Source organism: Pteropus medius, unplaced genomic scaffold (genome assembly GCF_902729225.1).
Source record: "Pteropus medius unplaced genomic scaffold, Ma_sr-lr_union100, whole genome shotgun sequence".
NCBI lineage: Eukaryota > Metazoa > Chordata > Mammalia > Chiroptera > Pteropodidae > Pteropus > Pteropus medius.
This window is the reverse complement of record NW_024344378.1, coordinates 23,459,809-23,483,822: the sequence shown is the minus strand read 5'-3', so window position 1 is coordinate 23,483,822 and position 24,014 is coordinate 23,459,809. Positions and strand designations below refer to the sequence as shown.

General features: G+C 40.7%; 1 protein-coding gene across 1 annotated transcript in view; it reads right to left on the bottom strand.

Moving 5' to 3' along the window:
- Positions 1-24,014, bottom strand: part of TLL2 (tolloid like 2) — a 122,118-nt gene that overhangs the window by 36,771 nt on the left and 61,333 nt on the right. The window contains exons 4-8 of the mRNA XM_039871643.1: positions 14,663-14,818; positions 12,363-12,480; positions 9,386-9,564; positions 8,336-8,441; positions 841-965 (exon numbers count right to left, since the gene is read on the bottom strand). Of these exons, the coding sequence (XP_039727577.1) occupies positions 841-965; positions 8,336-8,441; positions 9,386-9,564; positions 12,363-12,480; positions 14,663-14,818 (684 nt within the window). The remainder of the gene's footprint in view (positions 1-840; positions 966-8,335; positions 8,442-9,385; positions 9,565-12,362; positions 12,481-14,662; positions 14,819-24,014) is intronic.

Genomic DNA, 24,014 nt, shown 5'->3' with positions numbered 1-24,014 from the left:
CTGGACTTTTTGTTAATAGAATTTCATTCTTCCTCCCTGAACCACTGAAATGCATTCTGCCCCAACAATGATAAACACTCGGCAGCTGTAACCAATGCTTTTCATTGACGTTCAACAGCCTAAAAGGGTCAATGTGAGCTCTCCCCCAGGCCAGCAGAGGGTGTGATGATGCTGAAGCCAAGGGGACAGAAAGCAAAGAGGGCAAATTCAAGGGAAACAGGCTTCTGAACTGGCAGAGAAGCGGGTATCTGCTCAGACCCCTGTGTACTGTCCAGACTTCAATGGCAGACTAGTAGCTACTGACCAGCACCTTGGATGGCTGAGAGAGCCCCAAGGCTATAGAAACGACCTCATTCACAGCACTGAGACTCCCTCCCCTCCCAGTGTTTGGGAAGCGGACTCCCACCGTTGCAAAAGCATTCGCCTTCATTCTTTATCTTCCTGCAAAACCCTTAGTTCTTATTTTGCCAAAACAAATCCCTTAGTCCCATAGAAAGCGGAGGTGCTTTCCCCATAGGCCCCCAGTGCACGGTTGTTCTGCTAGACCTTCTTTCTCTTCTGAATATCAGGGCTTTACCAGGAAATTCTGCAGCTTCCCATGAGCTGAACTGAGGGCTCCAAAACCTGTTATTTGCTTCACTACCAGCAACCACTTCACCATTTGGGGTTCTATACTAACACCTCCTAATAGCAACACATCAGAAATCACAGCTGCCAGGGAGCAGTCTCTCCAGGTTCCCCAGGATGTCTTCCTAGCCAAGGGGAATGTTTGCCAAGGGCAGTGGAGTTGTGCTCCGTGGGTGCCATGGGGCCCTGGGACTCCCCAGGGTTCACAGTTACCTGGGCATTTGTACAGCTTCCTGGCTTGAGCTATGTCTCCCTGACTGAGCCGCACACGCTGGCCAATGGTTGGCCTGATGCCATTGTCGTCTCGACGGGGAAGGATGGTGTCTAAGAAAACTCCTCTACAGGAAGAAAAGGGAGGGAGAGAAAGGAGAAGGAAAAGTCAAGGCTGTCAGGCTGTCCACGCTGGGATTTACAGTCTCCATTGCCTTGCCCATAACCTCATCAACATTCCTACCCCCTGGCCTGCTCTCAGGCTGGCATTTGAGCATTCTATTTCATCAGCTGCTTCTCACTTTCCAATGGGAAAATGACTCTGCCAAGTTTAAAAATATGCCCTAGCCCAGTGGCCTAAGGGCTTCCTTACTGATGTCTATTGAGCATTTCCATGAAGCCCCTGGCAGGTCCACATGCACAGTTGCAGGGAGCACCATTGAGAGACTATGATGTGAGTGGCACCCCCTGGAGTTGTGCGAGGGCAGTACTGAGCACGGAAAAGTCCTGGAGAGGCTCCAGAGGGAGCTTGGGAACCAGTACAGTGTTAGACTCTTAGGGGCTGGTCAGGAAGTGCTGGTTGATGATTTGGTGAGTAATGGGGGTTGGAGTTTAGGGACCTTGCTGGTCAGAAGAATAATCAGATGGAAAATGAGATGAATGCAGACAACTAGAGGTAGTCGAGAGCCCTAGCCTAGAGATTTCTGTGTTAGGCTTGGCTCTGCCACCTGAGCTCGGACAAGTCTCTTCCCTTCTCTGAGCCACAGTTTACGTCTCTAAACAATAAGAGATTGGCCTAGATGGTCGTGGCAGCTCTTTCTAACTGTAATGTCTTATTCTACTCCCACATGAATGGAATCTAAAATGACTGAAACAGACAAGTGGACACCAGGATGCCTGGCTGAATGCTGGCCCTATTCACACCTCCATGTTGTGGGCATGGTTTACACCCTGCTTGAGTCCCCCCCACTCTGCTCCCAGACCCCTGACTTGGTACCTCTCCTGAGGGGAGGGCCTTTCCTTGAACCGGCTCCTTCTCCAGTGTCCACCCTGTTTCTTTTCTTCCCTTCTTAACCAAGTTTCTTGAAATAATTGTTTCCATTCTCTGTCTGGATGTTCACCTTAATCCACATCAGCAACAGTCACCAGTCACAGACTAATTGACAACTCGGATGGACACTTATCAATCTTCACCTGCCTTCTCTATAGCACTGACATCTGTGCTGTCCCCTCCATCCTCCGATTCTCTTCGTCCTGGTTCCCAGGGCACTGCTCTCTCTGAGCACTAAGTTAGGATCCTCTTCTTCTGCTTCCCCCATAAGGACTGCTCCTCTGGTTTTGGCCTCTCTCCCCCTTCTCTCCTCTCTCCTGTTCCACCTGCTTCCTGGGCTTTAACTACCACCTATAGGCTCCCAGCTAATTCTCTGATTCCAGCCCCAGAACCATCTGCTAAGCCAGATGCCTCGCGAAATTTCCATTGGGCTGTCCTGTGGGCCTCTTATATCCAACGCATTCCAAAGAGAATGTATTCCATTATTCTCCTGCTCCTTCCATGAACTTTATCTCCTGAGACTGAATCTGAAGGTGACGGCAGCTCCTTCCTCTCCTTCATGTTCCCTTGTAGAGACCAGGAACCAGGTCCTATCCATGGCACCTTCTATACATGCCTTAAATCCACACCCTCCTCCTTGTTCCAGACCATTGCCTCAGCTCAGGCAATCAGTTTCCCCTTCCTGAATTCATCCCAGTGGCTTCTTAACTGGCTTCCCTTTTTGTAGACTCAGCCACCTCTGCTCTACCCCAGACACCGCCGCAACGTGATTGTCCTGAAATGCAAGGGCAGGTGTGTGCCCTTTCTACTTAGAAGCCTTCACTGACCTCTGATCACCACCTGGATTTCCAGGCCCGTGGCTCATGGGCTTCTGACCACATTTCCTGACACCTCCACTTCACTCGTTATCTGAAGCAACACTGAACTCTTGCTAGCCCCAAACATACCCTAGCACATGCTATCCTCTGCGAAGCTGTCGTCCACTACCTATCCTCTTGTCCACTAGCAAACTCCTGTTCATTCTCCAAAACCCCATCACATGGCTTTCCTTCTTAAAAGTCTTCTGAGCCCTTCTTCCCTCCCATCTTGAGTTAATCATTCTTTCCTCTGGGTCTTATTCATCTAACCTCTTATCATACTGTATTGTCTTTTTCAAGGGGTGATGATAATTGTCTTCTCTGCTAAACAGTAAGTACTTCCAGCAGAGAGACCAGGTCTTTCATCTCTAAGTCCTCAGGGACTAGAACATCGCAGGCCTCAAGAAATACTTCTTGAACTAAATTATGCAGCCAAGATAGAACACTGTCTTCAAAAGATTTTGCACAATAGTTATTTACACCCAAAAGGGAATGCAACAATTCTCACTATCTAGTTATTAGCTGCACTGTCCTTTCTCTTCTCTTTCTCTTGCAAATACGTCCTTTCCCCTAAATTCTGCACTATCTTGGAAAATATATATTATCCCTATTTCCTCCTTTTCACTTTCGTATATACTTGTTTTCTAAACTGGACTTCAGCCTCACCTTCTTTCCAACGTTAGCACACAGGAGCCTAGACCCTCTGCTGAAATACTCTTTAACACCCCTACCCTCAACGTTCAGCCACCTGGCCTACTGTCTCTAATCCCCATCATCTCATCTCTGGAACTGAAGTCCTCCAGAGAAGCTTCAGTGGCATCCTTGGCTTCCTTCATTGACCTCACCAAGTTTCAAGTCACAAGCGACAACTCTACATAAAATCCAAAATTCGATCACCTACTAATCAAAAAATAGATCCTTCTGCCCTAACAGGTGTTCATTTGTAATCATTTTCTTGATTCCCCTGAAGAAATTTTGCTGCTCAAAATGCAAGGCTCACCACAATCTCTTAGCACCCCAGACTAACTGACCCTGCTGATGACCACGCCATATAGGTGACTTGGCTAGTGGCCTGCTAGGCAGAGAATGTGTACTCACGCTCACCGAGTTGTTCACAGACCCTTTCTATGTGCCAGGCCCTGGATGGACACCTTACATGCACCATCTCATTTAATCTTCATAACACCCTGGGAAGCGGATACCACTATTACTAGGGTTCCTCGCTACTGGGGAGAAGAGCAAGCCCGCAGAACTTAAGTGAGTCACCCAGAGTACAGAGGTAGTAATCAAGAGCCAGCCCTGGAACCCAGGCTGGCCTGGAGCCCACCTCCCGGCATCTTCCTCCTTCCAGCCAGTGTTTCCCACTGCCCAAGAAACAGGAGGCCTTAAGATATTTTAGATAAAGGAAAGAGTTAAAAACACTGGCGGCTTCAGAGCAGCAGGAACAGCAAGAGCTCACTCTGAGACAGCTCTTGGGGGCTGGGACACCTGACTTCTACCTCACCCTAGCACATCCTCAGCTGCCAGCAAGGTGATGGGTTCTGGAAGATGTTTATTACAAGAGGTGTCCTCTATGTAAACCACTGCAGTAGCATCCCCGCTTTTAAGTAGGACAATATTTAGCACTGACATTCTGCTAAACTAAGAAAGGGTTTGGCAGATGCCTTAAGGAATAAAACTGTCAACTCCGAGTTCTCTATACAAAGACACCTCTGTACCACAGAACTGTCTCCTCATCTCCTGGACCCCTGCCCAACAAAACCTCCCCACAGCCCGGGTCCAATCAAGGGGAGAGGGGAGAAGCTGCCATAAACTAGAGGGAATAAAGTTGGAAGGAGACAGCTCAGCCGTAAAGACACATGAAGCCTGGGTTTCTCATCAGCAGGAGTAGCATTTGCCCCCAGATGAGTAAATGTTCTATAGGCCATTTTCTGCTCTTTTACAGAATCAAAGACGATGTGCAGGCTAGCTCCAGGGGACACGTGACCAGAAGTAATGACATGGAGTTAGAGAGTGGGAACCTTCTGATAAAAAGTGGGCCAGGAAAGCCCATTGGTAAGGGTGTCATTGATAAATGTCCTATCGAACAACATAGTTTTCTGAAAGTCCATGCAGAAGATTGCACAAAGGACAATGCAAGTATCCACTGGCTACAAAATAGATTTGCTGAAACCACTCTGGCCTCCGGGGCAGAGGTGAGAAGGTAGCTGTGGTAAGTTGTTAAAATAACGACTAATACCTACATCCCTCTTAATACCTACATCCCTTTGCAACGTGACGCTGCCACTCCACCCATTAAGAGGTAGAACCAGTTTCTCCATCACTTAAATTAGGGCTGGCCTATAACTTGCTCTGGCCAACAGAATGTGACAGAAGTGATATCATGCAAGTTCCAGAGCCTGGGTCTTAAGAGTCTTGTGGCCTTTAGGAACCCTGAGTTCCCATGTGATGAGACGCCCAGTCTAACTCACTGGAGAATGAGAGGCCACACAGAAGAGAATCAAGGGGTCCTAGTAGGCAGCCAGCACAATGGCCAGACCTGGCACTAGTCATCCTGGACTATCTAGCCCAACCATGCTGTCAAATGACTATTGCTGCAGGTGTGATCCCAGGCAAGACCAGAGAAGAATAAGCCAGAATGATCCAAAATATCATAAAAAATAAGTCGTAAGCTGCTAAGTTTGGAGTAGATTGTTCTGCAGCAACAGATAACATCACTGTAGCAGAAGGGGAAGTCTTCCTCCCAACAGTGCCTTCAGGGAAGGTGCCCTACTCCTAACCAGCTGTCCATCATACCCTGTGCTGCCTCCCTGCCAATCTCCCTCTGAGGGGTTCCAGGTACTCTTGATGAGGAACTATTATCTCGTGAGTTTGGTCCATGGGCTTCCACTGGTCTGTGCTGGTAAAGGGCTTCACATTGACAAATGTGTTAATAATAATGGTTATCTCCTGAAGGGCGAAGGGGCTGGCATTGTGGGCTCGAGATCAAAGGGAAAAAAATGAGACTTTCTAAAGAAAAGAAAATGCTGGTGCCAGAAGATGCTCTGTCTGCATTCTTCCTGCCTTGGCCTCTGGCTTCAGAGCTTTGCATAGTAACTGGTACAGAGCAGACACTGAGAAGACAGTGCAGTTCCTACAACCCATTAGTAGTTATTTATCCAAAATTCCCTACATCGCAGATACTTGTAGATTCTCCTCAATGCAGTGACCACTGCATTTGTGAGTATTTGGAAAGGACTGCAATGAGGATAATGAAAATTTCTTTCCTCACCTAGTCTCCAGCATTGTGAATTTCCCTGCCTCCTTCGACCAATTCATTAAGTTATTCATTTAACAAATATTTATTGAACACATACTCTGTGCCAGGCACTGTGTTGGGTGGTGGGAACTAGAAGAGAGTAAAATAGTTTCTGTCCTCAAAGATCTCGGTCTAGCGAGGGAGAGGGCAATGCAACAGATAAATATTAATAGATAAATTTATAATAATAATTAATTGATAATTATAAAGCAGTATGAAGAGTCATGACAGCCACAGAAACAAGACCAAAGGGACAAGCTTCTCACTTGGACCAACTTGATTTTGATTCCCTAACAAAATCAACATCTCGTCTTTACTCGGCAGCTGGCAGCCCCTAGGGCTGATGTGGTGTGACCCGACTCTTCCCTGCACCATTTCCCAGCCTGTGAGTCAGCCCGGCTTCAACGCCCAAGCATCTCTGCCGACTCTGGCCTCTGCAGGGGATCTCTCATCCTGCCTACCCCACTGGCTTCCTGAGATTCTCCCCTACACCCCCAGAGTAGGTGCCTAAAACCTCAGTTTCCCAATGAAGGAGGAGGAAGCCTCAGATTTCCATATGGCAACAAATGACATCATATCTGTTAAGCCTTCTAAATCTGCACCAGATTTAGAAATTACAACATGAAATACTTGAGCTGAAGGGGATGTGGAGAACATCTAGATCAACTCTGTCATGAGGAAACTGAGGCCTAGGAAGGTGGCTATTAGACACAGCACATAGCTGCCCCTAATTACTGCCTAGACTTCCCTCAATAGCATGGTTCCTGGGAGAACTAAGACTAGAACCCAGTCTTCCGACCCTCAGTTTAGTGTTCTTTTCATTACACCACGTTGCCTGTTGTATCTTCTGATAAAGAGCCCAGGTCAGCTGTTCAAAGATGCTGGCGTAGACCAAACTCTGCCCATTAGAGCTCTGGAGAGTTCCAGTCTGGGTGCAGGATGGAGATCATAACTAAATTAGCTATGTGGCTGGGGGAACAATGCCCTCTGAGAACTTGGAATGCTGGGGTTTGGAGGCTCCCTCCCACGATTCTATGACCTCATCAACCACATGCTTTCAGCAGCCTTACCCAAGAGCCAAGGAGCCCTGGCTAAATAGTTTCTCCTTCACTCTCAAGAGCTGTGTGTCTCTTGAACAAATGATTTTCTTCAATCTTTATGGACAGAGTGACTCATGAAATGGGCTGTTTCTCTCTTTGCTGTGACTGCCAGGGAGCACAGGACAATATTTATTGCTCATCTCAACAACTGTACTTTATGGCATATATTCGGAATAGTAAATTCATTTCAAACTTCAACCTGGTGATCTACCCTTATTTTCTCCCCTCCCCCATGCTTACATTTCCTCACCAATTTATTTTCTTTTTGTCTTCTGTTTAAACTGGTAATCACCTCAAATCTTTTTTTTTAATGATTAATTAACTCACTAAATAAATAAATAAGTAAGTAAATAAATAAATAAATAGCAAATGAGCTGGTTTTAAGAGGCGACTAAGAAAAAAGTACCAAGAGAAAAAAAAATATTTGCACCTCAAAGTTAGAGAGATCTACAAAGCTGGGACTAGGAGGGGCAAACTTCTACATACAAAACGCTCGTGTGGTCTAGAAGCAGGGGCAGTACTGAAAATAATTAACACCTGGTCCAGTACAGCGCTAACTCATCAAAACAGATCCTGCCAATGCCGGCCATAAATAACGGGTCCCGCCAAACTTGGGGATACCAGCGACCATCATGTGTGACCAGCAGGCAGGAGACCTGGATCTTTGCTCCCACTCTGACCCCAGCTACTCGTGTGCCCTCAAACTGGCTGGAGCCTCAATATATCCTCTTCTCTGAAATGAATCCATGATTTAGCAGTGCTCCCCACCCCCACCCCAGCTCTAAAGCAGTCTAGCTTCCAATAAACCAAACCTCCTCTAGGAGAAATGGTAAATGCCACCATACTTACATCAAGGACGTACTTTAGAAGATACCCCACCCACTAGAAATTACACACAGAGCCTTAAGTTATTATCACAGCCAACCTGTCAATAATGTCCCTTTTTCAGTTTGCTGGTTGTGACACTAGGGCATGATGGAATACCAGCTTCACAATGGGATTCAATCTTATTAGTGGGAACCTGATTAGATTATATTTCACTGCAGCCCAGAGGACACACTGTATTTCTGACAGACGTACCAACTGTGCCAGGAGCATGGAGAGACCCACTCTCCACAGACCTCCAGGAATCTGACCCGAGCCTGCAGCAGGCACAGTAAAACACAGACAAGACATAACCATAGATTCTGACCTTGAGAAGGTGTTCCGGGCGTAGTGCATGATGCTGTCAAAGTCGTACGTCTCTCCCAGAGAACTCACTTCCCCAGCTTCCATTTTTAAGAAATTATACTCCTGACCTGTGACACAACACTCGGTTAAGGCCTTTGAAAACCAAGGCAGGCACCTGAAAGGAGGCAGAAGGGGGAGAAGGAGGGCCCATAGCAACTTCCGAGAGCTCAGTTAGCCTGCTCAACAAATCACTGGGTTGGTGATGGTTCTTGTTGCCATTTTTTAACAGACTGAAATTTAAAACTTAGAATAAGCCCTATGTTTTCCCAACCCCACCACCCAACATCCATCCCCAAATGCCACTCCAAACTCTTAAACTAAGTTTGCAGGCAGGTCAGTTATCAAACTGATTGCAAAACAAAAGAACAACAACAAAACAACAATAACAACAAAAAACTCTCCTCTTGCTACTGTAGAAACAAAAGAAAACAAGTCAGAGTTAAGTTCAATCCCAGATAGTTCACGATTCAGATGCTTGAAAGCATTTTTTAAGGCAACCATATTATTCAACCAGCTACTTTCATGTTCATTATGAATTTCTATATAAAATTACTTAATATGAGAAAGTACTTTTTACGAAATCTAGACACTTTATCTGCCTTGGGGCAGAACATTTCTAGGCAGAAATACTGTTTTTATATGTACTCCTGTCCTAATTGTATTTCAGTTTCAAAAGATGTGTTGCCTAAGTCAGCAAAAATGACTCATAAAAGCAACCAAGAACACTTTTTTGGCTTATGAGCTTTGATGCTGGAACTGTGTTCTGGTCGATTCTGTTCCTTTTAGGAAATGGAGTTGGACTTCGTTGTCCTTTACAACATGGAAAGTCATTTTGCTTCTGTCTAACCTACAAGCTATGGCAGACGATGTCCCAAGAAGGGCCACAGATGGACAATGGCAATGCTGGTAACAAACACCTGCACAATAGGGTCACTGCCTCCATACCTACCCCCTACCCCATGGATACCACCTTCGTGGCCTTTAACTTCCAGACTCCACACAAGTTCCTTACCTGGCTGGATGTTTTCTCTGATGATGGTGACATGCTGGTCTCTGTCTGGGCGGGTGTGTTCATGCCAGAACCCAACCACGTGGCCCAGCTCGTGAGCCACAATGCCAAACTTGTCACAGTTTTTCCCAATGGATATGGCCTGTGGGCCTCCTCCTCTGCGCCCAACATAGGAACAACAGCTGGACAATTGCAGAAATACCAGGTCAGCAGTCAGGAAATAGCAAGAATCTAGTGCCCCTCCCCCAGTGTGTGTATGTGTGTATGTGTGTGTGCATGTCTAAAAAAAACCACAAAATTTTAGAGCTGAAAGTGCTCTCATTGTCCAACTTCCCTTCCAATACAGAAATAACCTCTAAAAATGTTTCTTAACCTTTTTGGTGCTCATGTATCCACCTGAGAGTCCAAAGAGAGATATGGTCTCTCTTCCTGGAATAAAGCACATAGCCTCTCCGACTTTTCTACCACTGAGTCTACTGGACCATCACTGATGACAAGGAAGAGAGATGGGGAAAAGGGCAGCTGAGTTTGTGTAAAGCATGAGTCTTGATACCATTAACAGAGAGTCTTAGGGATGACTCTCCTTCTGGGCATAATTATTTTTTCAAATAATATTTGTTCATTATTACTAACTAGAAAGGTATAAAAAAATTAAAATGGCCTATAATCCATCACCCAGTTAACCTCTATTAAATATTGTTATATAATATTTTCTTTCCCTTTATCTCTTTCTCTATGTATATATATAGTAAGTCAAGGATCTATCCTTGACATTTATTCCTGTGCTATCTTGGCTACTTTTTAAAACAAACAAACAAACAAAAAGATGCATGTTAAATTGTGCAGATGCCTTTTTAACATCTATCGAGATTTGAATATGGCTTCTCTTTTCTATCAATATAGTGAATCATGAAAATAGATTTCCTAATGTTGGACTAGTCTTGTATTCCTTAGACATATCTTCTTGGCAGCTTACTTTCTTATTCTCTATAACATTTTAGTTAGGATTTGACATGGCCATTCATAAGTTAGATGAGTCTATACTTGTCTCTTTTTCTGATGCCATGTTTGTCATTTTGGGGTACCAATGCCATGATAGTTCCTTAAAAGTAATTTGGAAGGAAGTGTTCTTTTTCTATGCTCTAAAAAGCTTAAATAGTACCAGCATAATCTTTTTGTGAAGATTTGAAAGAATTCATCTGTGAAACTCTAGATGTGGTGCTTTGAGGAAGAGAGCTTTTTCCCTCAATTTTTCAATTTTTTTCACAGTTACTGGTCTGTGTCAGCACTTTATATTTGTCTTGAAGTCATTCACATTATCAAGACTTCCATATTTCTTACCCTAGATTTTACAAAATATTCTCTTATGATTCTGCTGTATCTGTGGCTATTTCCCCCTTTTTCATTTCTGATTTTGTATACTTCTGCATTGCTGCTTTTTTAAATCTTAGTTAAACTAACAGGTAGTTTATGGTTGTTTGTTTATTCAAAGAATTCACTCTTCGATTTATTAGTCCTATAATGTGTTACCCAATTTTCTTATGTTCTCATTAGGTTTATTTTGTTGTGGTGGCGGTTTTTATGTTCTTATTTATTTTGCTAACTTCTTTGAATTGAATATTTCATTGTCATTCTTAATTAGTGATGTAGATATTTGAGGCGGTCGGTTTTCCTCTGGACATAGCTTCAGCCATCTCTCTTCATTTTTGAACTCTAGGGCTTTCCTTAACTAGATATCTTGTAATTTTAATCTTGATTTCTTTATGACCTAAGAGTTGTAAAAAAAAAAAAAAAAAAAAAAAAAAAGGTAGGGGCAGCTTTTAACTTACCAGTTAATTCAGGGGTGTTTATTCTATATTTTGTTATGTTATTATGTCTAGTTTCATTGCTTTGCGATTAGAGAATTTTTGATGCTATTTTGCCTTTCTGAATTTATTAAGGTGTTCTTAATGCTTAATAGATGGACAATGTCTATAATAGTTCGACAGGCACTTAAAACGAGATGTGGTATCAAGTTATAGAATCTGATAAACCTATTGAATCAACTCCATTAATTATATTTTTCTAATCCTCTACAAATCTCTATTTCATTTTTGATCAACTTGTCAGTTATCTACATGCACTGACAGAAATAAAATAAAGTCTCTGGTGTTTCTGTCAAACTCCCCTTGAATTCACTGAGGCTTGTTTTATGACTCAGTGCTATGCTATTTGGTGCATAAAGATTTATGAGTTATATTCTTATTGTGGCTTTTACCTTTTCTCATTATAAGGTGTCTGACCTTTTTTTCTAAAAAAAAAAAAAAAAAAAAACTTTTAAAATAAAACAAAACAAAAGTAAAATTGTGATCCCAGCTTTCTTTTTGTTAGCATTTGCCTATAGGCCTTCTTTCCCTTTAAACTTTTGAAACCTTTCTGAGTCATTTTCTTCAGTAGTCATATCGTGTAGGCAGCATGTGGTTGGGTTTAAGTTTTTGAACCAATATGAGAACTTTTTCTGTCTCAGATCACACTTACATTTATTGGTATAACAGATAAGTTTAGGCATAATCCATTTATCTTATTATTTGTTATATTTTCTTGAGGAAATCTATAAGCCCATAAAATTTCATGCAGAATTTAGCATATATGTACTTCCATCATGAGGGAGCCCATAGCTTCATCAGATTCTCAGTGAGGTCACTGACATAAATTGTTTCAGAACTACTTCTCCATATGAAATACTCCCAATTCCTTCCATTGCTCCCATGACAGGAAATCTAGAACCCTTGTCTTCTTAGAGTCTTCCTCTTGACCCACTTACTCTGTCACTGGATTGTGAGTTCATTGAGGGCAAGGAGAGTTTCTGATAAATCTGGGGCTTCTATATACTGCAGCTCATTGGAAATACTTGGTTTTACAGAGAAAATTTAAGACTCATGAGCCATCAGCTTTGCTTGTCTCTGATTCCACTGAGGCGGTCTTGCTTTCACTTACTTACCCACAGGTTCTGTAACTGAACACAATAAAGCTTTCTTCATCCGTCCTCTCTATGAAGGTCACACAGGTGTGCTTCTCCCAGTGTCTCATGGCCTGCTTAAAAATGGCCCTCTGGCTTCCTGAAATGACAAGGCAAGTGCTCATCACTTTCCCCACGGGTCCATGCTTTCCTTAGATGCTTTAAGGCATGCAGGCTTACAACAAAGCTTGCTCCAATGATTAAAAAAATAAAAGCTTGTTTGGGTGACCCCAGAGTAAAAATGCACTAGGAATAATAACTTACCTTGCTACAAATACAATATAACTTCCTTGAATTGTCAAAATGTAGAGAGTAGGAGTTTGTGAATTGGAAGACAGGGTAAAAATAGATTTTCAAACCACCCTAGGCTTCCTAACTTTTCCTTTGTATTGAAAGTACTTTTCTAAACTTAAAAAAAAATCTTACCCAGGTCATTCAACTGGGAAATTTTAGGCTTTTGAAGTAGCTCACCAGCACTTCATTCCACACCCTCATCTCATTTTATACCTATAGGAGGTGTTCCTATATACTCTACAAATTCGATTTGCATATACATTCATGCTACTTTTGCATGGAGACTCAGTATTTTCCGGAGTAGTTTTGAGCCTGATTTTCTGCAAGGTCTTTGAAAATAAGTGAATTTCATACTTTCTCTGAACCTATCTTCACAGTTCCTTGATTAGAAACGTGTTGAAAAATAAAACAATGAATAAATTGTCTGGGAGCAAGAATAAAGTAGTTGTAAACTCCAGTCTGATCGTTATCGATAGGCAATAAGTATTCTTTTCAAAATCTATCAATCTGATATAAAGAAGACTGTTTTGATTTTGCTAGAAGCAATGAGAAGGAGCTAGGACAATAGCTGCTTGGGAAGTACAAAAGATGATGGAACTAGGGTCTGAATTCTAGAATGACCTTGTTGTAAAAAACCAACCAACCAACCACTGGGGAGGTTCCCATCATTGTCTACAAGATGTAGGTGTGGTGTCATATCATTGTCCCTAAAAACATTCATATAGAATAAGAGTAACGTGGCTGTCCATTTTTTAAACATCTTGACACTTTTAGTTCAAATTATTTATAGCTCAATCACTCACCAAAATAGCTATCTACTAATTAGAGAATAACAAAAATCTGTGTAAAGAAAATTCTTTATATGAAATTAGTTAATTTTGATAAAGGTTATATAATCTTTGGTCAGAAGAGTACACTAGGTGTGAAAGAAGATAATTAAGATACCAAATGCTATAAAGGCTATAAAGCGGGGTGCTGGGAGAGAGTAGCTGGTAGGGGTATCAGGGAGTCAAAGAAGGCCTTTCTGTGGACATGACATTTGCTCTGAGCCTCTAACGATAAGAAGAAGCCAGCCAGGAGTGGGTCTGGGGAAAAAACACTCCATGCAGAAGGACAAGTGCAAGTGTGCTAAGGTGGCGGTAAGGTGGGCATGTTCCAGAAAAGAAATGACTGGTGAGGGTAGAGCACGAAGACTAAGGAGGAGAGAGGAGGGAGGGTAAAACACTCTGTGGGAGGGGGCTAAGGGCTGCCTGCAGAAGGGCTCCATGGTCAGGAGTTTCAGTTCCACGAGTGGCAAAGGGAAGCCACTCAATGACTCGCATATTTTAAAGATAATAGTATCAATGGTAAATAATTAATCACTAATTACTACATGCTAGGCACCATTCTAACTGCTTTATCTGAGTTACTTAAATCTCAAAACGACCCTATGGAGTAGACAATGTCATCCCCATTTATATAAGAGAAAACTGAGGCACAGAGAAGTTAAGTAACTTGCCCCAGGGTTGACAGCTGGTACATGTTATAGCCATGATTGGATCCAGGAGGCCCAGTGATGTCTATTGGCCCATTCTGGTTACTGTGTGGAGTACTGCAGGGTGCGGGGGTGGTCCAGGGTGCTCATCCAGGCAGAGGACAGGTATAGCCACCATACGTAGCTGCTCACACTCTTTTTTCTGCCTGGAGGGCTTTGCTCACATACCCACTGTGCAAATCCTGTCTACCCTTCAAGACCAGGTCATATGTCACCCCCTACGTGAAGCCTTTGGGACCAGGTGACCACCTCTGGAGATATACTCCCAAGAGAGACTGCAGTTTCCCCAGGCCTACTGCACTTGACCTTGTAGACATGAGGGAGTGTAAGCAGGTAGGAATGCTGTGACCTCTACATCTGCTGAATCCCGCCTGAGTCCTTCCTGGAAAGACCAACTCAACCTAGAGTGACAAAGTACCCAGTGCCAAAGCAAGCCTCATCTGGGGCTACTGACCTGTAAAGTTCCCACCGATGACATAGGGGATGACCCCTCCAGGCCAAATCCTCTCAGCCCTTGAGGTTGTGGCTCTTCGGACCCGGAGAGAGAAGGTCTCAGCTCCAGCATTTGAGGTCCCAGGGCTCTGTGGAAGCATGCCATTCTCTTTGCCATCTGCAAGAGAGTCACACTGCTGTTTACTTTGCCTTTAATTCCTCCTGTGCATTATAGTTAAGATTATATTATCAATGAATCCACCAAAGAGGATGTTAAAAACATGTGTTCTAATGGGAGCATTTGGTCTTTTCAGGGTTTTGAATCCCTAGATGGTAGTTTTCCAGATGGGGCAAGAGTAAGTGCAATAAGTGTACCAGACATATAACAGGAGTGGGTTTGGCTTGTTGGAGTCCCTGAATGAGGTCCCATCAGGCCCAAGGGCAGTCTGAGGGCCACAGAAATAAGTGGATTCAGACAACTCACACCCTTTTGGGATGGAGCCAAGTTAGAAGCTTATACTCTTCTCTGAGCCAGGAACATTTGAGGGATTGAACTGAGTGAATTTCCTGCCTTGACCAAATTCCATCAATGTTGCAAATTTTTTAACAATTTGACCAGTCTGACAAACGAAGTGAACCAGTCTGTGATGCTGAGAAAAGAAACTCTTTGTAAGATAAACCCCTGGAAAAAGCAGAGCCTTATAACATCTCCCGGCTCTTCTCAGCCTCTCAGTACATCTGAACCTTTAAAAAAGGAATGTGGGAAAGAAGTAGAGGCTCTATTAAGGTTCTGAGTCCAAGGTATGACCCCTGGAAATAACAGAGACAGGTGGGACAGAACCGCTTAAACCCGTGGCAACATAATAATTAATTATGGTAATTAGTAATTAATGTTTTCATTTCTCTTGGGTACATGGTAAAAGTGGAATTGTTGAATCATGCAGTAACTCTATTTAACACCTTTTAAAAAACTATCAGACTACTTTTCAACAACCTCAAGGGCCAAGAGGATATGGCCTGGAGAGGTCATCCCCTATTCATCATTTAGACAATTTAAGGTTTCATTTTCAGTTTACTTCTGAGAATGTCATTATTCTCATTTAGAGCTTTTTTTTTTTTCCAGTTTTTATATTTTCCCCTAAAAATAAACTTTTGGCTTTGATTCTTTTTTTTTTATTTCCTTAATTTTTATTTATGTTATTATTTCCTTCTACTTTTATTTCATTCAGATGTTTCCTTTCCAGCTTCTTTTCTCTCTTTGAAAAAAATTTAGATATAATTCACACACCAAAATAGTCATCCTTTTAAAGTGTGCAATTTAGTGGTTTTTAGTATATTCACAAAGTTGTGCAACCATCACCACTATAGAATTCCACAACATTTTCATCGCCCCCAAAAGAAACCCTGTATCCATCAGCAGTTACTCCCCATTTCTGCCTCCCCTCAATCTTAGGCAACCAGCAATCTACTTTATGTCTCTATGGATTTGCCTATTTTGGACATTTCATGTAAATGAAATCATGCAACATGTGGCCTTTTGTGTCTGGCTTCTTTCACTTGGCATGTTCTCACGGTTCATCCATGTTGTAGCATTAATCAGTTCTTCATTACATTTATGGCTGAATAAAATTCCATTTTATTCAAAATATTTTATTTTTTGGAATAAAAAATTCCAAATATGGATATACCACATTTTGTCTACCCATTCCTCAGCTGATAAACATTTGAGTTGTTTCCACTTTTTAGCTATCATAAATAATGCTGTTATGAACATTAATGTGTACCTTTTTTGGTAGACATGTTTTCATTTCTCTTGGGTACATGGCAAAAGTGGAATTGTTGAATCATGCAGTAACTCTGTTTAACACCTTTTAAAAAACTATCAGACTACTTTTCAAAACAGCTGCACCATTTTGCAATCCCACCAGTAATGCATCAGCATTAGAGTTCCAATGTCTCCACATCCTCATCAACACTGGTTACTATCAATCTTTTTTGATTATAGCCTTCCTATCCTAATGGGTATAAAGTGGCATCTAATTGTGGTTTTGATTTGCATTTCCCTAATGACTGATGATACTGAACATCTCTTCATGTGTCTATTTGTAATATGTACATCTTTGGAGAACTGTCTATTCAAATCCTTTGTCCAATTCTTAACTGGGTTATTTGTTTTTATTGTTGTGTTATAAAGATTCTTTATATATTATGAAGACCAGGCCTTTATCAGTTATATAATTTGAAAATATTTTTTACTTTGTAGGCTATCTTTTCATTTTCATAATAGTGTCCTTTGAAGCACAAAATTTTTAAACTTTGATGAAGCCCAATTTAACCATTTTTTTTTCTTTTGGTGCTTCTGCTTTTTGTGTCATATCTAAGAAATTATAGCCTAATCCAACCTCACGAAGATTCATATCTATGTTTTCTTCTAGAGTTCTATAGTTTTAGCTCTTATATTTTGGTCTCTTATCATTTCGAGTTAATTTTGTATATGATGTGAGGTAGGGGTCCAATTTCATTCTTTTGCATGTGGATTTCCAGTTGTTCTAGCTAAAAAGACTAGTTTTTCCCCAGTGGAATTGTCTTGGCATCCTTGTAACAAATCAATTGGCCATTTTTTCTAGCTCCTTCGGTTGAATATTTGGCACACTAATTTTCAATCTTTCTTATATTCTAACATTAACATTATAAGGCTAAAATTTCTTGAGTTCCTCTTTACCTGTATCCCATCCTTTGACATGTACATTTTAATGTTAGACATTGATATATTCTAAGTTCTATTTAGACTTCCTTCTTTGATCCTTGAATTATTTAGAAGTATGATTTTTACAAATTACTTTTTATTGGTTTCAAGTATACAGTACATTGGTTAGACATTTATATAGTTTATAAAACGATCCCCCTAATTGCTCCTTCTCTCTCTGGTTTTCCACCTAGCCAATGTATTAATGCTAACTGCATTCCCTATGCCGTGCTCCCCATCCCCATGAACATCTATCAACTACTAATTCATACTTCTTTAACTCTTCACCCCAGCCCCCAATTCCCCTCTGTCCATCACTAAATTGTCTAGATTTTTTAGTCTGTTTTCTTCTTTTTGTTCCTTAGATTTTGCATGTAAGTGAAATCATATGGTACTTATCTTTCCCTGTCTGACTTATTTCACTCGGCATAATAACCTCTAGGTCCATCCATGTCATTGCAAATGGTAGGATTTCCTTTTTTTTAATGGCTGAGTAATATTCAATTGTATATACGAACCATAACTTCTTTATCCAATCATCTGTTGATGGGCATTTAGGTTGCTTCCATATCTTGGCTATTGCAAATTGTGCTGCCATGAATATTGAGATGCAGAGATTTTAATGAATTAGTTTTGATTTTCTTTGACCCAGAAGTGCAATTTCTGGGTCAAGAGGTATATCCATTTTTAATTTTTTGAGAAAACTCCAGACTGTTTTCTACAGTGGCTGTACCAATTTCCAATCCCACCAACAATGTATGAGAGTTCCCTTTTCTCTGCATTCTCGCCAACACTTGCTGTTCTTTGATTTATTGATGATAGCCATTCTGACAGGCGTGAGGTGCTATCTCATTGTGGTTTTAATTTGCATTTCTCTGATAATTTGCATTTTTCTGAGGAGCATCTTTTCATATGTCTATTGGTCATCTGTATTTCCTCTTTGGAGAAGTATCTGTTCAGGTCTTCTGCCCATTTTTTAATTGGATTGTTTTTTGTTGTTGAGTTGTATGAGTTCTTTATATATTTTGGATATTAACCTCTTATCAGATATAGCATTAGCGAATATCTTCTCTCAAACAGTGGGTTGTCTTTTTGTTTTGTTGATGGTTTCCTTTGCTGTACAAAAACTTTTTAGTTTGATGTAGTCCTGTTTGTTTATTTTTTTCTTTTGTTTCCCTTGCCCAGGGGGATATCTCTGATATTACTGTTAGCAATATCAGAGAGTATATTGCCTATGTTTCCTTCTAGAAGTTTTATGGTTTCAGGTCTTACATTTAGTCTTTAATCCATTTTGAGTCTATTCTTGTATATGGTGTAAAAAGGTGGGTGTTATTAATCTCTGACATTGCTTTGTGTTCCAAGAATCTATTCTCCAAGGCAGGGGTCAGCAACTTTTACTGTAAAAAGCCAGATAGTAAATATTTCAAGTTTTGTGGTCAATATATTCTCTGTTGCAACTACCCAACTCTCCCATTGTAGTGTGAAATCGCCATAGACAATATGTAAATGACTAAGTGTGGCTGTATTCCAATAATACTTTATTTGCAAAAACAGATGGCAGGCTGGATTTGGCCTTCTGGCCATAGATGGCTCGCCCATCCTCCAAGGTTATCAATTCTTCAGTACTGTATTTTGAGCCTTCCTTTGTAGCTCAGTACAGGGTTGGTTTTTATAAATGTTCCATATGTCCTTGAAATAATGTACATCAAGTTCCATAACTGATGGTTGAAGGGTGCTACATACGCTGTTCAAATATTCTACTTACAAATATTGTCAGCGCCTTGGTATAATAGTTACTGAGAAAAGTGCTTTAAACAACCTTGAAAACTAAGATTGTGAATTGTCATTTTCTCCTTTATTTTTAACTTTTGATTTATATTATTCAAGGCTATGTTGGTTTAGTAATACAAGCTAAAGATTGTTAAATGTTCCAGGTGAATTGCTTCTTTTATCATTAATGACCCTCTTTATCTCTAATAATGTTCCTCCATAATAAAGATTATTTTGGCCAATGTTAATATTGCTATACCAGTTTTATTTTGATTAGTGTTTGTCTCATATAGCTTTTTTGTATCCATTTATTTTCAATCTTTTTTGTGTAATTATTTTTTAATGAGTCATTCAACAGGTGTTATTCTTTGAGTAAATTACACTTCTCACAACAAACAATAAAACAAGCCTTAGAATGGTCATAATGTCGAGGTTTAGGGGTTTTTTTTATGTATATGAAATAGTTTTTGTAAATAGAATTTTTTATTAGGATAATTGTAGATTCACTGCAGTTGTAAGAACTAATACAGAGATATTTTGTGTATCCTTTACTTGGTTTCCCCAAAAAGTCACATTTTAAAAAACTATAGTACAATATCACAATGAGGATACAGACATTAATACAATCCACTGATCTCATTCAACTTTCCCCAGCATTATGCATACTTCTTTGTGTGCGTGCATGCGTGTGTGTGTGTGTGTGTCTAGTTTGATACATTTTTATCACATGTATAGGTTTGCGTATCCACTACCACATTCAGGATACTGAATAGTTCCAATACCATAAGGGTCCTTCATGTTGCCATAACCACATCCACCTCCCTTCCCCTCTCCTCCTACCCATCCCTAAACTCTCAACCAGTGATTTCTTCTCCATTTGGAAAACTTTGTCATTTGAATAATATTTATAAGAATGGAATCCTACAGTACATAACCTTTGGGAATTGGCTTTTCTCACTTAGTGCAATTCCCTGGTGACTCATGCAAGTTGTTGCCTGTATCAATAGTTCTTTTTTACTGCTGAGTAGTATTCCATTATATGTACGTACTACAGTTTGTTAAACCATTCACCTGTTGAAGGACATCTGAGTTGTTTCCTGCTAATTCAAATAAAGCTGTTATGATTATGAACGTTCACATACAGAAGTCTGTGTGAAGATATGTTTTTATTTCTCCGAGATAAATACTCAGCAGTAGAGTTGCTGGGTCATACAGTAACTGGGTTGATTTCTGGGTTCTCTATTCTGTTCCACTGATCTATGTGTTTATCCTTCTGCTAATATGACGCTATATTGATTACTGTAGTTATATTGTAAGCCTTAATATCAGGTAGAGTGATTACTCCCACTTTAGACTTCTTTCTCATGATTGTTTCAGCTGTTTCCATATAAAATTTTATGTGTCTTTCCATATAAATGTTAGAATAAACTTCTCTATGCCAACAAAACCATGCTGGGATTTTGATAGGCCTTATATTAAACCTATAGATCAGTTTGAAGAGAATTGGCATCTTTACTATCTAAGTCTTCCAATCCATGGACATGGACGTCTCTCCATTTAGGTAGATCTTTCTTGACTTCTTTCATCAGCATTGTGTAATATTCAGTAAAGTCATGCACCACTTAATGATGGGGATGCATTCTGAGACATATGTTGTTAGGCAATTTTATCATTATGTGAACATCAGAGTGCACTTACACAAACTTAGATGGTATAGCCTACTACACACCTAGGCTATATGGTATACCACTATGGTACACGTGGCCCGTCATTGACTGAAACATTGTTGTCAGGAGCATGACTGTACACAAACACTGTATACTTTTTTTTCAGTGTACATCTAAGTATTTCATTTTCTTTGAGTGATTATAAATAATATTGTTTTTAATGTTGGTCTCTGCATGTTCATTGTGAGTATATAGAAATATAAGCAATTTTTGTGTTTTGGTCTTATATTCTGACATCTTGCTAAATTCACTTAATAGTTCTAGGAGTTTTTGTTTGTTTCTTTGTTTGTTGTAGATTACTTCTGACCTACAAAAACAAACACATCATTTGGAAATAAGAAAAGTTTTATTTTTCCTTTCTAATTTTCTATTTCAGTAATTCTCTATTCAGTAGTGCTCAACATAATATTTATCCCATTCCAGTGCCAATAAATACAGCTATCATTTCTAGAAGCCCTATTTAGTGGCTTCTGAATCTTTCAGTTCTTTTCTTTATTGCTTTATTTTACTCACACTAGAGTGTCAAATTCTTCATTGGCTCTTTAATCATTTTATGTATACTTATTTAATCTCCTTTTAGATTGTTCTATTATTTCTACATTTTGGAGTACTAATTCTCCAATTTATTGTCTCTGCTGATTCTCCTTCATGGATTAACTTTTTGTGTTTCTAATTTTTTATTTAAAGTTCATTTTTAGGGGAGGTTATCCCTTTCTACAGGAGTCTCATACTCTCAATCATAAGTGTGACCCTGGTTTTCATTTTTTAGGCTCTTGGTATTCTACGGCTCCTAGATCAATTTTTTGTGTTAATTTCTAAGTTTAGGGTTTCCATATATAGGAAATATAATTTGAGCAATTTTACCTATATAAGGAACAGGCTTTGAAATTCAGTTTCTCATAGAAGATATTTTTCCCCCACTTAGAGCCTAGGAAAGAGAGCAAGATTTCTTGCCACTCCTCTCAGCCACTGGGCAGAGTTTTCTAGCCTTTTTTTTAATGAATAAGAAGCTCTTTGAGGGTGTTTATTTTCTTCAAGATCTCACTCCATTTCTTGTCTCCATTTCATGGGGCCAAGGCCACATCTCCAGGACTTATATAGTTGTTACATGGACAAACACCAGCCTCCTGTCCCCCAAATCCTAGAACAGTTTCGACGCCCTCCACACAGTCCTGCCTGCCACCATCTAAAGCTTAGTTCTATGTGTTCACATTCCCTGTTCTCTTCTGATCATAGTGGTTTCCCTTTCCTTCCCAGGAGCTTAACCCTGTATTTTTAATGTGAGGTAGAGGGCTGCTTTTTTTCAGCAGTCTGTGTTTGTATTAGGGGTCCTTACTCATTCAACTGATCATATTGCCAGAACTAGAAAGTTGGCATGTACTACATTTTTAAACCTGAAAATAATTGTTTTGCTGCTAGTATTTCTAGATCAGAAGTCATCCACTTGCAGCTTTTGGGATAAACCCAACCCACAGATGTGTTTTGTTTGGCCTGGACACTTTTGGCCCACTTTGTGTGTTTTTTTTTTAAATTCTCACTTTAAGAAGCCAACTTTTAAAAATCAGGAGATTTCACATAAGAATCCAGATTTCCTGGTTTTCTTTAAAAACAGAAAGATCTGCAATGATGGGTCCATCTTCTGTCATTTATAGCCCACCGGAGTTAAATAGCACCTACTCCCGATAGTGAGGGCACATGTCTTCCCAGTTGCTGGACCCTCTCTCCTACTTCACATTGTCCCACCCAGCCCGCTTCACCCATTGGCATTACCCGCGTGGCCTCTACAGATATTCTAATTTGCCATGCCAGCCCCAGATGACAAATCGCATCCAGATTTCATTTATATATGTATATTTTTTTAACAACTATAGCACCTGGTATTCCTAGGTGGTCTCCCATCCAAGTACGGATTTCAAATATGAGTTGTCCCAGTAGACTGGAAGCTCTATGGAGTCAGGAACTGGGGCTGGATTGTTCACACTCTATCACACCCAGCACATTGCCTGATTGGTGGTAAGCATTCAGGAATTTTGTATTTTGAATGAATTAATTTAGGAATGGATGAGTTATTCTAAAAATAAACACCCAAAAGTCCAAACAGTCCTGTGGCGGAAACCTCTTCAAAATGTTGGCAGCCTTGAAGCCCTTAATGTTTAAACTCAGCATCATCACATCTTAAGTAATCGCAAGCAGCAAAGTAGCAAGTGGAGGTTTGTTATTCATTTCCCATATGGTTTTCAACAAGTCTCTTAATTTTCCTCTGTCTCCAACTCTCCTTTGGAGAATGGACAAAAATACTTCCCTTTTCGAGGGACTAACACTAAGACATAACCTGTTTCTCAGACAAGCTGTGTTATATGTTCACGTGACCCAGTACTGTTAGGGCCAGTATGCAGCCAAGTCAGCATGGGAAAATCTTAAGTGCACCTGGAAAGAGACCAGGGTGTAATTTTCAGAGATGGGTTATTGAATGACAGCTTCCCCATCGGTCCAGTGAGAAATTTAATTTGCCAAGGACTCAACACAGGAAGCATTTGCCGATTAAAAATATGTCTAAACAGATGTTCTGCTCAGCCTGGAAGAAGGATCTTAATGCAACTGTCATTATTGGATTTTCTTGGATTACTACTATCTGGAATCAGAGTTCAAATAGAAGGATGTAATTATTTATTATGGCCAAGAGTTCTGCATTTGAAGAGGAGCTCAGGGGCGTCTGAAAGGATTTAATATGCTGGGGGTGGGGTGGGCTGGGGGATAAAGTCCATTTAAATTCTCTGGCTCTGGGAATGTCCTCTCTGAAAAAGCAGAGCTGCTGTAACTATTCAATGTTCTATTTCCAGCCGAAGGCACAGCCATGTCATAAACAGAACCAGGCCTGACCCAGCCTTCTCAAGCAAGGAACTTCGAATTTTCAATTAGTCAACTGATCACTCCCACACTAGAAGTAAACACCCTGACAGTCCACCCAGCTGCATAACACCCACCCCATGGGTGATGGGCAGATCTGCACCTGGCCTGGGCGGCCGCAATCTCGAAAGACTGAATAGCAGCCCCTCACTGAAGGAACTGTGGATTATCCTGCATACGTGGTTATCAAACCTGGCCGCACACTTGAATCAACTGGGGAGCTT